The sequence below is a fragment of the Pteropus medius genome, unplaced genomic scaffold (assembly GCF_902729225.1).
Source record: "Pteropus medius unplaced genomic scaffold, Ma_sr-lr_union100, whole genome shotgun sequence".
Taxonomy (NCBI): domain Eukaryota; kingdom Metazoa; phylum Chordata; class Mammalia; order Chiroptera; family Pteropodidae; genus Pteropus; species Pteropus medius.
In genome coordinates, this window is record NW_024340692.1 from 4,434,887 (window position 1) to 4,449,633 (window position 14,747).

At 38.5% G+C, this 14,747-nt stretch overlaps 1 protein-coding gene and 2 pseudogenes across 6 annotated transcripts in view; all 3 read left to right on the forward strand.

The window, feature by feature from the left end:
- The first annotated feature begins 476 nt into the window (after nt 1-476).
- On the forward strand, nt 477-595 carry LOC120597637 (uncharacterized; annotated as a pseudogene).
- A 6,497-nt stretch (nt 596-7,092) lies between these two features.
- LOC120592860 (uncharacterized) lies at nt 7,093-7,211 on the forward strand (annotated as a pseudogene).
- A 5,443-nt stretch (nt 7,212-12,654) lies between these two features.
- Nucleotides 12,655-14,747, forward strand: part of PSIP1 (PC4 and SRSF1 interacting protein 1) — a 33,996-nt gene continuing 31,903 nt past the window's right edge. For 2 of the 6 annotated variants that reach the window (XM_039874576.1, XM_039874512.1), the window contains exons 1-2: nt 12,688-12,826; nt 13,351-13,563. In XM_039874576.1, the coding sequence (XP_039730510.1) occupies nt 13,492-13,563 (72 nt within the window). In that variant the 5' untranslated portion in view covers nt 12,688-12,826; nt 13,351-13,491. Of the gene's footprint in view, nt 12,953-13,131; nt 13,184-13,350; nt 13,564-14,747 lie in introns of all 6 variants that reach the window. The other 4 variants (XM_039874438.1, XM_039874595.1, XM_039874332.1 and 1 more) reach the window with 4 other exon arrangements.

Below are 14,747 nucleotides of genomic sequence, written 5' to 3' on the forward strand. Positions count from 1 at the left end.
TTAGAATGGCCAAGTTTGAGGCTATAGGGCTTTTAAAAAAATGTCATGAGGTTTGAGGCTATAAGGCTTAAACAAATACTACGAGCTTACCTGAGATTCAACCCAGTGCAACAGATCCAAGGGTTAAATCCAGGGGATCAAATATACAATGCCACAGCAAGGAACAGCGTGCATTACCTGAGCTGTTCTCTATACATATCTCTTCATGAGGCCCGGAGGTAGACTGTTAACCATGGTCAAGTTTCTCCTGCTTACTCTCTCTTTCCATTAGGGATATATTTGACACATAGAATATTCTATTCCCACCCCCCGCCTAATTTCTTCTCTATCCCAATGATCTTATCCTCCTATTATTAAGTTAGGATAAGAAGTGTTCATTTTAGGATGAGGAAAGAGTTCTGAAGATGAATGGTGGTAATGGTTGCACAACAATGTAAGTGTACTTAATGTCACTGAATTGTACACTTAAAAAAGGTTAAAAAGGCCATGCCACCCTAAACACGCCCAATCTCGTCTGATCTTGGAAGCTAAGCAGGGTCAGGTCTGGTTAGTATTTGGATGGGAGACCTCCTAGGAATACTGGGTGCTGTAGGCCCCCCCCCAAAAAAAGTTTAAAAAGGTGAATTTTATGTTACATTTTATCACAATAAAAAAAAGACTTTTTTTTTAATGCAGCTTTTCTAGCTTTTGTAAGGTACCTTGGAATAGAAAAAAATTCCTTGAAAGCTTAATGGTACCATATTAATAGTAAATTAGAACAGGAAATAGACATAAAAATTGAGTATATCTTTGTCTCTCTTTTTGTTCTACCCTAACCAGGAGGCAAGAAGTAGGGCTGAGTAAAGACACTGAATTGAACTTGAGAGGCTTGACCAATCTATGCTGGACTGAAGAGACTAGACTGAATGGGAAGCTGAGTTTTGCATCCTTCAGAAATAATTCTACATCTTATTTTTTCCTTTACATAAAATATCAGCAAAGAAAACACATGACAGCTTCTCAGCATTGCTCCTGCATAACATTTATGATCATTTCCTCAGCCACGCAGCTAGCAGGACAATTCTCTTTGCTATGTGTGAATCCACACCTGAACTTCATAAAAAACATGGTCATATTTCCCTTCTCCGTTCATATATACTACTGTGAAATTAAAGTAACAGTCTAAGTAGTTTATGGTATTTAACTTTTATACAAAGAAGAAATGTATAACCGCATTAAAAAGATAAAATTATATATATCTGCATAGTCCTCAAAGAATTGTTCTGGCATTCATCAGTGATGATATTGAATATAGATAGAATGCTCTAAAATAGCGGTCTCCAACCGTTTTTGGCATGCGGGAGCGGTGCTCCTATGAGAATCTAATGTCTGATGATCTGAGGTGGAGCTGAGGTAGTGATGCCAGCGATGGGAGCAGCTGCAAATACTGATGAAGCTTTGCTCGATCACCTGCCGCTCACCTCTTGCTGTGCAAACCGACTCCTAACAGGCCAAGGACTGGTAGTGGCCCAGTAGCAATCTGCCACCAGGGGGTTGGGGACGCCCGCTTCAAAACCACTAACTATTGCTTACTCATACCATTAAATTACAAATTTCATGATGAGAAAAGTAAGCTTGAGTAAATGCATGCAACACTAAGTGACTCTGAGCCCCAGAAGTTCATGTCCCTGAAACACCACAAAAATAAAAATAATTTCTGAATAGTCAGTGGAAATAAAATCATAGCCTAGTTTTCTTAGTCCTATATTTATATTTTCACAATTAGTGTCTCTTCTATTTTTATATTATTTAAAATTATTAATTATATCTTCCTTTACAAATATATTTATATAGCTTTTTGTAATACTGTTTATTTAATATTGCTTGAATTCAATGTACTAAAACAATTTTACTGTTCATAGCTAACTTACAACATAAACACTAAGGCAATACTATAAAGATCTGGAAATCTTATACAAAGTTCCTTGATTGGAAAGGTCAATAAAGGTCCCATACAGAAGCCAAACTTAATTCCTCTCTCTGAATTCTGAAAGCTGTTTATTTGTTGCTGTATATTGGTATTTTTTATTTCTTGTCTTGTTTTATAAATATTTTTATACTTTGAGCCCATATGGAAAATAGGATGATATCTTGGATGTTCAATAAATATCTGCAGTTGAATATATACTGGTTAGTTAAAACAAAAATAGGAGAACTACATCACCCGAAGATAAATTATTAGATGGAAGTTATGGTTCATAAACATGCTTAGGCAGGAGAGAAGCTGGATATGTACCAAAGAATGTACAAGAGTCGTACCCAGAATAGAGAAACAGGAGAAGAATGCCAACAGAAATACAAGAAACGAGAGAGCGAGAGAGAGAGAAAACCAGAAAAAGTTGAAAAAACAAGACTGTATGGGCAGGGCATTATAGCCTAAATCCAAAGAAAGGATTCCTTTTCCTTCAGGGAGACAGGTATCAAGGCAGAGGAAAACTAGCTTGCACAGGGAGATCAATGAAGACAACGTGTGACTTAAAAATCAAATTATTGGCTAGGACAAAGGGTACAGAAGAATTGGACTAAAACATAATCCTAGCCCTCCAGGCAATATAATCATTTTACTACTCTACTGGTCAGAGATTCAACTTCCATTTGTATAGTTTACTTAGAATGATGGTTTATTCTGTCTCTGTCAACTTGATTAAGCTGGGCTACATTTCCCCAAATCCACTTCCCTGGATGGTGCAAATTAGAGTTGGCCAAAAGAATATTTGGAAGGTGGAAGTAAATCAGCAGCTATTACTCTAAAGTTCACTGTGGTTAGATGCACAAAGAGACAGAGGTAAAGGATCAGAAGGGTCTGGCTTGTCCTCATTCTCCTCCAATCCACATCTTGCTTTTCTTCCCAACTCCTGATCCTATTGAACAACAATTGCCACAGGACCAACACCAGATGCTTGGCAGATGACCCACAGAGGTGGTAGCTGAATGGAGGCACAACTTCCCCTAGACATCCTGTAAACTTGCCCTATGCAGACCTATTTTGACAGCTGGACATGCTTGGTTTCTCGGGTTCATGTGTTAGTTACTACATCTAATCTTCCAATAGACTTCTTAGATCTTCACTTCTGTTCCTACTATAATTTGTATGCTCTACTTCCTATAAAAAAGAAAAAGAGATGAAAGAAATTCTTCTCTCTGACTGAAAGAGTTTTTAATTTCAGAAGAAGCTGAACTCACTAAAAATTCCGAAGTAATTATTTTTGGCTTAAAGTCTCTATTTAACACTTTTATTTGTTGTTTTTAGCAGAAATATATGAAATTAGGAGGACCCTAACAATCATCCAGTGTGAAGTATGAAATTCCTCTGATTAGATATCTGCTCTCAAAGACCTTCCAAACTAATTAGGGAGACATAAGATTTACTTGAATTGATTATATAGATATTTATGTATATGTGTGGCAGGTATCATTGTTTGGCTAACTGAATTTCTATTCACAACCCCTTTCTCATTTGTAGTTTCCACCTAGGAGTGGATTTGTAACAGAATTCTGTCCAAAGAGACAAAATAAGAAATCTGCTGGGTGTGACTTTTGAGAGGGCTTTCTTTTCTAAATAAAAAGAAATGGACTTGGTTAGCCTATTCCTTCATTCTATGCCCTTTCTTCTTACCTAAGATTCAGATGTGGTTTCCAGAAGAGCAATCACCTGCTCCTGAGTAGACCAGCCAGCATGAGGAAAAGGCCTAGTAAATTGAAAAGACATTCGCTCTGAAGTCATCCAGCTGCAATATCAGCATCTATCTCCTTTGCATAAGCCACTATAGCAGAGTTTTAATTAAAGCTCAAAGCATTTTTAACTGAGACAATATGTTAATTTACAAATGAGTACTCAGAAAGTAGTGAATGCAGGACTTTAGGATGCCGAGGCTAAGAAGATGAGAACTAAGAGGTGTAACTAGGTTTGATTTTTAAGGGAAGAAAAAAAAAATGAGCAAGCAGGGAATAACTGAAGGACATTTCTTAGGGGGATGATGGTATGGAGAAAGGCACAAGGAGAAAAGCATAAAACAAAACCAATACCTAAATTCGTGCATGAGGTAATGAGTTTTTATACTGGGGTGGTGCATTGAGAATATAAAGTAAAGAAAGTTACTAGGATAATGTAGTGACAGGAAGTGTTCACCAAAGGCTGGCTAGACACTGTATCCTTGAGACACGGTCATGAAGAAAACAAAGCCCTTGCCCTGATGGAGTCAAACTTCACTGAAGATGAAGTTGAGATGCAAATGATGAAAGGGAGGAAAACTATTTTTAAGTAAACTATTTTTTTCCTCAGAGGCTTGGTGACAAAAGGAAGGAGAAAATTAGGTCCACTGGATGTTACACATAAAACAAATATGAGAAGTCTCTGAAAGGTGAATAGAATACAAACTGGCTAGGGACCTTGGAATCTAAGGTATGACACAGTGGTGAGTTCCCTGCTGGATTTTCTTTTTGCTTCATACATCTTGGACTAGATGCTGGAGAAGCCAGCAACTGGGAACACGAACAGACACGAACAAAAGAAAACGCAAGAAAAGCCTGCTCTCTCTAGCCAATGAATCAGGAGAGGGGCAGCCTAACAAGAGAGAAAAATTTTAGACAATTACCAAACTACTTTAACTAAACACATTGGAAAAAATTGTGATCCTACCTCCGTGATAAAAGAAGGAAACTTGGAACATAAGAAAGGAAGAAAGAACAATGGAAAGAGGAAAAATATGGGTAAATACAATAGACTTTACTGCTTCCTTTAAGTATTATAAATCATGTTTGATGGCTGAAGCAAAAATGATAACCCTGTCTAAAGTAGTTCTTACTGTATGTAAGGGAAATATTTAAGGCAATCATATTACAATCGGTGGAGATTAAAGAGACTTAAAAGGAGGTAAGTTTTCTACATGTCACTCAAACTAGTAATATGTCAACAAAAGTAGGCTATAAGTTATGTATGTATAATGTAATAACTAAAGCAACAACTAAAAAAAAATACAAAGAAATACACTCAAAAGCACTATAGATAAATAAAAATGGAATTATAAAAAAAGTAGGGAAGGAAGGGAAGAGGAAATAAATAAAGGGAACAAACAGAAAAAATGCCAGAACTAAGCCCTAACATATCAATAATTACATTAATGTAAATGCTCTAAATACATCAATTAAAAGACAGAGATGGGCAGCATAGATTAAGAAATATGACCAAACTAACTGCTGTCTATAAGAAACACACTTTTCTATAAAAACATATTAGTAAAAAGATGGCAAAAGTCACATCATGAAAACATTTATTAAAAGAAAACAGGAATAGTTATATTAAACAAGTAAAGTAGACTTCTAAGCAAAACGAATTACCAGAGACAGAGAGAAACATTAAATAATGATAAAAAGGTCCATCCATCAAGAAAACAGAGCAATCTAAAATGAATATACACCAAAGAGGTATAAAATACCTGGAACAGAAACTGATAGAACTGAAAGAAAATTAAAAAAATCTACAACTATATTTGGAGACTTCAACATCTCTCTCTTAACAATTGATAGGACAATAATGAATACAGAATAACTGAACAGTACTATCGACCAGCCAGATATAACTGACATTTATTGACTATTCCACCCAACGAAAGTAGAACATATAGTCTTTTTAAGCATTTACGAACATATACAAGATAGATCATATTCTGGACCATAAAACAATCTTTAAAAAAATGTAAAACAACTGAAATCATATAAAATGTGTTCTTTGTCCATATTTGCAGATAACATGGTTGCTTATGTAGGAGATCCCACGAAATCTGTAAAGAAAAAAAAAAAACAAACTTCCTAAAACTATTAAGTGACTTCGGCAAGGTCTCAAAATACAAGATAAACATAAAAAACAAATTTTGTATACTAGCAATTAACATATGGACACTGAACTTAAACTACAATAGCTCAAAAAAAATCAAATACTTAGCTGTAAATCTAACAAACCATATATGGAGCTTGTAGGCTGAAAACTGCAAAATTCTGATGAAAGAAATTAAAGACTGTCTGAATTAGTAGAGAGACACGGATTAGTTCACAGATAAGAAGACTCAACTTAGTAGAGATATATTAATTTCCACAAATTAATATACAAGCTTGATATAATTTCTATCTAAATCTCAGAAAGATTTTAAAAATAGATATTGACAAGCTTATTCTAAAATTTTATGGAAAAGCAAAGAATTAAAATAGCCAGAAAAAAAACTGATAAACAAGAATAAAGTGGAAGGAATCACTCTACCTGATTTTATAATTTATTACAGAGCTTCAAGACAGTGTATAGTACTTTGGTAACTGACTATGGCTCAGACAGAAAGACACAGTGATCAACTGAACAAAAAAGCCCACAAAAGTATGACACAGTAATCTTTGACGAAGGTAAAAAAGCAACTCAATAAGAGGATAGTTTTTCAGTATAGGTGCTGGCTATCCATGGGAGGTGGGGAAAGAATCTCCGTTTGAATCTCAACTTTAAGAGAAAAAGAAAAACACTTCAAAATGAATCATAGATTTAAATATAATAGATTATACTATAAGACTCAGAAGAAAATATAGAAAAATCTTTGGTACCTAGGGCTTGGAGATGACATGACAATAATCACATAATCTATAAAAGAAAAGAATAATAAGTTGGACTTCATCACATTTAACAACTTTTAGTCTGTGAAAGATCCTGTAAAGAAGATGACAAGACAAGCCATAGATTGGGAGAAAATATTCACAAATCATACCTGACAAAAGTTTCTTACCTAGAATATGTAAAGAATGCTCAAAATTCCGCAGCAAAAAACCAGCCCTATTAGAAAATGGGCAAAGGACATGAAGAGACATTTCACGAAAGATGATATACAGATAGTAAATAAGTTGTGAAAAGATGTTTAATAGCGCACCTATTAGAACAGTGAAAAGAAAATGTAGTGACAATTCCAAATGGTGGCGAAGGTGCAAAAAACCAGATTTCTCTACATTAATTGTTGGTAGGATATAAATGGCATAACACTCTAGAACGCAGTTTGCAGTTTCTTAAAAACCTAAGTATATGTATATGGCCATGCTACTCTGAACAAGCCCAATCCGGTCTGATCTCGGAAGCTAAGCAGGGTTGGGCCTGGTTAGTACTTGGATGGGAGACCACCTAGGAAGACCAGGTGCTGTAGGTGAAGTGTAAAAAAATAAAAAAATAAGGGATTGTAAGCTGACAAGGTCCTTGCGATCTGTGAGGTCAACCAAGGGTTGCCTCGCCTAAAAAAAATAACAACTAAGTATACAACTATCATATGACTCAGTAATTACACTCCTGGGTATGTATCCCAGAAGAATGAAAACTTACATCTACACGAAAATTGTATATAAATATTCATAGAAGTTTTATTCAAATTGCAAAAATCTAGATCCAACCAAAATATCCCTCAATAGGTAATGCTTAAACTGTGTACGTAGATACCATGGAATCTACTCAGATACAAAAAGCAATGTACTATTGATACACAGAATAACTTAAATAAATAGCAAAAGCCATTAAGGTGAGTGAGAAAAGTCTATCTGAAAAGGTTACATACTATATGATTCCATACATAATGGAACGAAATGACAAAATTTGAATGGACAAAATTATAGGGATGGAGAAATGATTAGCGATTGCGAAGGATCGGGAATTGAAAGGTGGAGGGTGATAGAGGGACTGTAAAGTGGTAGCACTAGAGAGATATTCATGGTGATGTAGGTAAAGAAAGCATTGTAGAGGCCATGTGTTAAAACACACACACACACACACACACACACACACAGAGTTGAGAAAACACTACAAATATTGGTTTCTCTCTCTGGTAGCTTTCTTCCTAATAACTTCCTAATATTTATAAATACAATCAGATTTTCCTTACCAATTACCTTCCCTTGATCCTTCAATGTACAAATCCATTTTTTCACTTTTTATTTTGAAATAATTACAAATTCATAAGAATTTGAAAAAATAAAACAGAACATTCCTGTGTACCCTTGACTCATTTCCCCCAATTGTTACATCTAAATTAACTATATAGTACAATGACAAAACTAGGAAACTGACATTGGTACAATGGGTATGTATAGTTCTATGCCATTTTATCATATGTGTAGATTCCTGCAAGCGCTACCACAATCAAGATAAAGAACTACTCCATTATCATAAATATTTCCCTGGTGCTACCACTTTATAGTCAGTCATTCCATCCTCCTTGCTTTTACAATTCCTAACCTTTGACAATTGCTAATCATTTCTCCACCCTTAAAAGAATCAAAAGCACAAAGATAATTAAAGACATTATTGCATTAGTAGGCCTGTTCACCAGAAAAGGGATCATTCCACTTTCCAAGCCACGCCTCTTAGATATTTAACTCAGAAAGTGAGAACATGCAGAATAATGAGAAAGAATATACAAGAAAGTGTATGAAGATGAAGAAGGAAAAAAGGCACACATGCACAAACACACATACACACAGAAGAGTAAAGAGGAACATGGCTCACAAACATGTGGAATAAGAGAAGTCTTAACAAACTGGATGTGGAAATGTAAGAAAGAAGCAAATCAAGTGTCTGAGAGGTGATTAGAGAGAGGTCATACAGTGATGTAAAAAATTCCACTGGAACAGCACACAGCTAAAGCAATCTTTAGTACAGACACCAACAGCACACGCAGGTTAACTATCTATCAATCCCTATACTGGCCTAGCTTCTTTCCAGCTACTCTGATGACCATCCAGCCTCAACAATGCTTCTCCTACCGCTTGTGTCTGAGAACTCTCTCCTCATTGGTAAACCAGTTCAGTAGTGTAACCAATCACTGCCTCACAAACTAGTACATCTTGATTTTTCCCCTCCTAAGGGCCAAAGTTCCAAATGCTTATTGATTTCTAAGGGAAGCTAGGTCTAGATCAGATTTATGACATCTCTGATTGAACTAGCTCTTTGATTAATGCACATTATCTTCCCCATATTCTTGCTAATTTCGCCATCGGGAGGCTTAAAATATCACATGTGAGAAAACAGTTCAATAATTGCTGTTCATACCAATAATTTTAAGGTGTATTAGGGTGTAGAGTGATGTACATTATATGCAAAATATGTGAAGGAAAGGATTAGCATTACTAAATTTGGGGAATAAGTATCAAATCTCATTTAGAATGATTTCCATTAAAATGGTTACAATGAATGTATTTGTAGTCAATGACGAATGTCAGTGCTTTCAAAGAGTTAAGTACATGATGAAAAATTTACAAAGTCAAAACAAATATAAATACCTTCATGTGTCATCTGTTTTCTCAGCCTAAAGAATGAGGGAATCCTTGTCAGTATTTTTCATTTAACTTCTCATTTATTCAACAAATATTTATTGAGAATAATTTCATTGAGTGCCTGCTAAATGTCAGGCACTGATCACAAAGACAGTGCCTACTTCTAAGGAGTTTAAAGATTAATCAGAAAGACGGTAAATAAGAAATTATGCTACAGAAGGCTTTCCAGAGGAGATTTTTGAGTTGAGTCCATTAGGACTAGAAGGAGTTAAACAGAATGGGCTGGTGGAGGGGACAAGCTAGGGAATGGGGTGGAGTAGAGGGAGGTTGTTAGGAAATTTGAAGCTAAGAATACTTTCAAGTCCAAAGACAGAGGTAGAAGAGTGCTGGGTCGCTTTTACTTCCAGCATCTTTTTCTAATTATAAGCTGTTCTGCCTGCGCTCTGCAAGCCCCCTGCTCCACCTAGAGGTGGTGTGGGATCACACAAAGGCCAAGACTGGAGAACAGATGGGCTGGAATATTGCCTTGGCAGCTTGACTAGATCTGTGATTCAGGGCAAGTTGCTGAACTTCTTTGAGCCCGTTTCTCATCTGTAAAATGGGGATAGTAACCTGGATTAAATGAGAGAATGTAAGTCAAGCTCCTGCCTCAATTCATTTAGATCTCCTGTCCCCTTCCCTCTTGCTTCAGTTGTTTTGGAAATTGTATTTTCTCCTTACACCTTTCTCATTACTCCTTTAATTCCTGTCTTACTATATATTTGCTGGCATCCCCACTAAGAAGGGTGACTGAGGGGTAGGGGTGCATCAAACATGGCTACAGAGGAGTACAGCTCTCTGTAGTTGAGAAAAACTCTCCAAGTGGCTCTGATGAGCCCAACCCTCCCTCCTCCTCCTCCCCCTCCCATCTGGAACTGCTGCTCCCAGGGATCCTGGCCTTTTGTTCTCTGGAGGTTTAAACTACCACCTGTTTTGCCCTGACTTTTTGTTTACAGGGTATCGACCATTCTACAGACTATCAAATTGAAACTGCCAAAACTTAAAGATATCAAGAGCTAAGTTTGTACCTTTTTTAAAAAAAAAACAAACAAACACTAACACTAAAACATCAATGCTTTTCCATTTTCTCTCTACTTTTCATTTCTTTTCTAAGCAACTCCCACCATGGTAACCACTTCCTCTTTGCTTGTTGGTACTATCATTTAATACGAATAAAAAGGTATCTTTTAATATTAATTATAATTTATCTATTATACGTCTGTCTTCCCTATTTGATTTTAAGTTTCTATAGTCTAGTATCCTCTGTATCTGTAGTTTCTCAAAATTGACTGTGCATAAGAATCACCTGGGGATCTTGTTAAAATGCGGATTCTGATTTAGCAGGTCTGGGGAGGGGCTGAGTTTTTTCTAACAAGCTCCCAGGTGAAGCCGATGCTGCTGGGTCCTGGACCACACTTGGAGTTGCAAAGCCTTACAGGGCTTAGAAGAGGTGCACAAGAAATGGTTGCTCGATGATACCTTCATCTCTCCTATTTAGTGTCTTGGAATTTCTTAAATACATCTTTCTCCACTTTTTCCTGTGCACGTTTTATGACTAACACCTGACAGTTATTCCTTTGTGTACTTAGCGGGATTCTTCTTTGCCTTTTCATAGTTACCAGTCTCATCCAGAAATGGGTCATGTAGGGAGCAAAACAGTGACCTCCAGCCTCTTTCTATTGTCATCTACTTTGTAGCAAGCAAGAACATTTTAAAGAATCATCTTTACCCCTTTCTTGCTCAGCAACCTATAGTAGCTCCCAGTATACATCATATCAAACTCAAAGTCAGGATGAGAAGCTTCAGGACATTTCCCCAAGCCTTCCCTCTCCCTTGCCAGTTTCTCTTTTTGCACCACTTGGACTTCTCTGCGTGTTGCTGAGGTATGATTTAGTCTCTTGAACTCCTTGTAGGACATTTGCATTGGGAATGTTCTAAGTGCTTTCAACGGAATGTGTATCTCTTTCAAAAATTTCTTCTCAATGTTTACCTACTTAAAGCTTTTCTTGATTTATTACTGCTTGTGAGTCCTTCATTTAAAGGAATATGAGCTATGTATTATTATGTATATATTTAATATTCTGATGCTTTTTTCATATTTTCATTCTGTTTTAAATGAGAAGTATCTGTGCTTGTTCATGGTGTATGCCCAGCACTTAAGAGTGTGTGACACACAGTAGGTAGTACTTTTGGGGGGAGTTCAATGAAGAATGAAACAAAACTTAACTTTTATCAATTTTCACAATGTCATATTTACATTTATGGGAATTTGGGTGAATGTTAATGATTAAAATTAGACAATTCTGGTGAAGTAGTTCTGGTACAATAAAAATATTGAAATATCAGTTCACATCAGAAGGCTTGGCCTATTACTATCGACATATTAAAAAACGTATTGGCTAAAGGATAAAAAAATAATTTTAGAAATCCCTTGAGAAGCATTTTAAGAAACTAGACACTTTAGGTTTGGTAACACTTCTATACTACCACTTACCAGCTACAGTTCTCGTAGGGAAATAAAATTTAGATGCAGCTAAAATTTACTTAGGGCCCAAACCCACATCCTATTTAAAAGGCTTAAGCTTTCCTGTCATTGTTTTCTACCCATCACATTTTGCATTCGTTAGGATGGCATTTTCTTAACAGTTCTTGGTGCTTTAAATTTAAAAGAAAAGAAATAGGCTTTCTCATATTACAATTTCAAGGAAAAGTTGGCTGCAAGGCCCATTCAGCGAGGTGTAAGAGGCCTACAAGCTGCACACCCTGCAACCGCCTCATGCTTCGATTTCATCTATGGGTTTTTGTACAGTTTTTCTTTTTTGGATGGTGCAAACCGCGCAAGTGCAACAGTAAAGCCTCTCCACCCTGGGAAACGATGTAGGAACATGCAGCTTAGGCTGCCAGGTTCTCCCTAACACACAGCCAAGGGTTAGAGGCCCGGATACCCGCCCCCAAACCCCATCCACAACAATCGTTTCCTCTCTCCCCGCCTTTTACATACAGTACACATACAAATACACACACGCAGAGCAGCCAGCAGGGGCGGGCCGAGCCGGACCACTCTGCAAACCGCAGGGGGAAGCTGCAGCGGGCCGTTCTATTTTCGCACGCTCCTTTTTCCTTCGCATCCGTCTCTCCCTCCATTTGGCTATGACTATTATGCAAAAGGGAACTTGAGGATCTAGGGTCTTCTACTGTTCCGCTGCGGAGCCACACATCTTAGGCGGGTGCTGCGTTGTCCCCCCTTCATCTGCGAGCATTTGGTCCCGCCTCAGTGCTAGCGGGCGCCGAGCGGGAGCCGCGCGGGAGCAGCGCAGCGACGGCGGCGGCGGCGGCAGCGGCGGCGGTTGTGATTCGGGCGGTTGAGACGCCTCTGCGGCAGCTGGTGGCGCAGGTGGCTTGCGTGGACGCGGGCAGAGGCGGCCGGCCCGCCACTGCAGCCTCAGCACCGCGGCCCCGGCAGGTGAGCGGGCGGCGGAGACTCGCCCCGCCCCCCCTCGGTGGCCTCGCTCCTGGCTGTAGCGGGGAAGTGGCCGCGGCCCGCTCCGGAGCTGAGTGGCAGCCTGGGGCTGCGACCGTCGGGAAGCAGGTTAGGGGGAGAGAGGTCGTGTGTTGTTGGAAAGGGAACGTTCCCCTTTCTTTTGCCATCTTATTTTCCTCTCCCCCAAACCCCCTCCCTTTTGGGGCTCAAGCCCGGGGGGAAAAAGCTAGAGGAAAGATGGGGCGGGAGAAAGGGGAATCTAGGGCTGAGAAGCATCTCTGCCTCAGGTGGCGGCGTCTTTTCGGCCGTAGAGCGGAGGACCTGCCCAAGCCTGGAGGGGTAACTCGGGCTGCGGAGGCCGCGCACTCGCGGGGGAGGAGCGGGAGGCGGCTCTCCCCTCACTCTCCCACCCCTCTCGATCTTCCCCTCCCTGGTCCTCCCCCTCCCCGTAGGCCCCTCCCTTCGGGTTTCTTTGCTTTAACCGCCCTCGATGCTCTCCCTCGCAGGCTTGTTGGGACATCCAAGGCATTCCCTCAGCTTCTGCCGCCCCGGGATCCTCGGCTCTGGTCTGTCTCCCTGCATCTTCCCGCTGTACCGCTGCACCTCCTCCCTGGGCTTCGGACCCCGGGCATCGCCCCTCCTGAAACATGACTCGCGATTTCAAACCTGGAGACCTCATCTTCGCCAAGATGAAAGGTTATCCTCATTGGCCAGCTCGAGTAAGTGATTTTCAGCCTTCGCATTTAGCGGTGCTACCTTCCTTAGAGGCCTACATTCTGCCCTTTCTCTTAATTTTTTTTCCCTCATCCTTTCTCTCACTCTCTTGACCTTTCATTTTAGATTTTTGTCTAGTTATCTCCCATGTAATTGTGAAAATCCAGGTTTTCTACATACTTAGGTATTTGTTATTGACAGACTTTGGCAGGTTTTCTTAATAGATGTTTAAATGTGATGCCAGTTAGTGTTTCAATGTAGGTGAAAATAATCGAGTATGGATTTTGTTTAAAAATTAATGAAACTGACATATTCTCAATTTTGAGTAAAATACGTAATATCAATGAAATCTATGCAAACTCTTGGATGTCAAAGAGATATATATGATTAAACTGGATTTATAGGCATTTTTTCATGTTTTGTATTTGGGGAGGCCTTCTGGATTTGCTTGTTTAACGAAGAGATTGAGGACGGGATATTCACGAAAATTGTACAATAAGTTAGCACCAAGGAAAATCTGGAACATTTATTTTCACAGTTTTATCCATGAAGTTTGCCTTGTGACCTTGAAGAAGTTGTTTTACTTTGATTGTTTCCCATGACCAAAAGGAGTAGACCTAGATTCCTGGGTGCACATCTTAATGGTACAGAGAGGTGATTAAGGACCAAGGATTTTTTTGTGTGTCATTTAGGAATTGAGACTGTTTAAGTACCCAAGCTCCATTTTCAGAAAAAGAGATCTTTTTGTTAGTTTATGGTAGGCCTCGGGTTCTAAGATAGTGATGGAACCTAAAAAATATTGAGATTCATTAGATTAGTAAGCTCATAATCCTTCATAAACATGTGGCATTCTAAAGTTGTAATTTCCTCTTGTGTGTATTTCTTAAAGATAATTAAAATTATGTCAGCTGGAGGAAATATACCCATTGGTTCTAGAAAATGATGGAGTGGCTGAGTGCTATCCAAATTTAAACTGTTCAGTATTTCTTGATTTTTTCCATTTAGCTCTTTATAGATTCAGGTTTATAAGTTTCCTTCCCCAATCTGGAAAAAAAAAATTTCCCCTAATGTATCAAGACTATTTTTTCAGTGGAGTCTTACTTGACCAGTCAATCATATTTCTTGTCTATAAATTTGACACTGTAATTTATTTCTTTTGTGATAACCTTTTATTTTAACTCTTATTTGC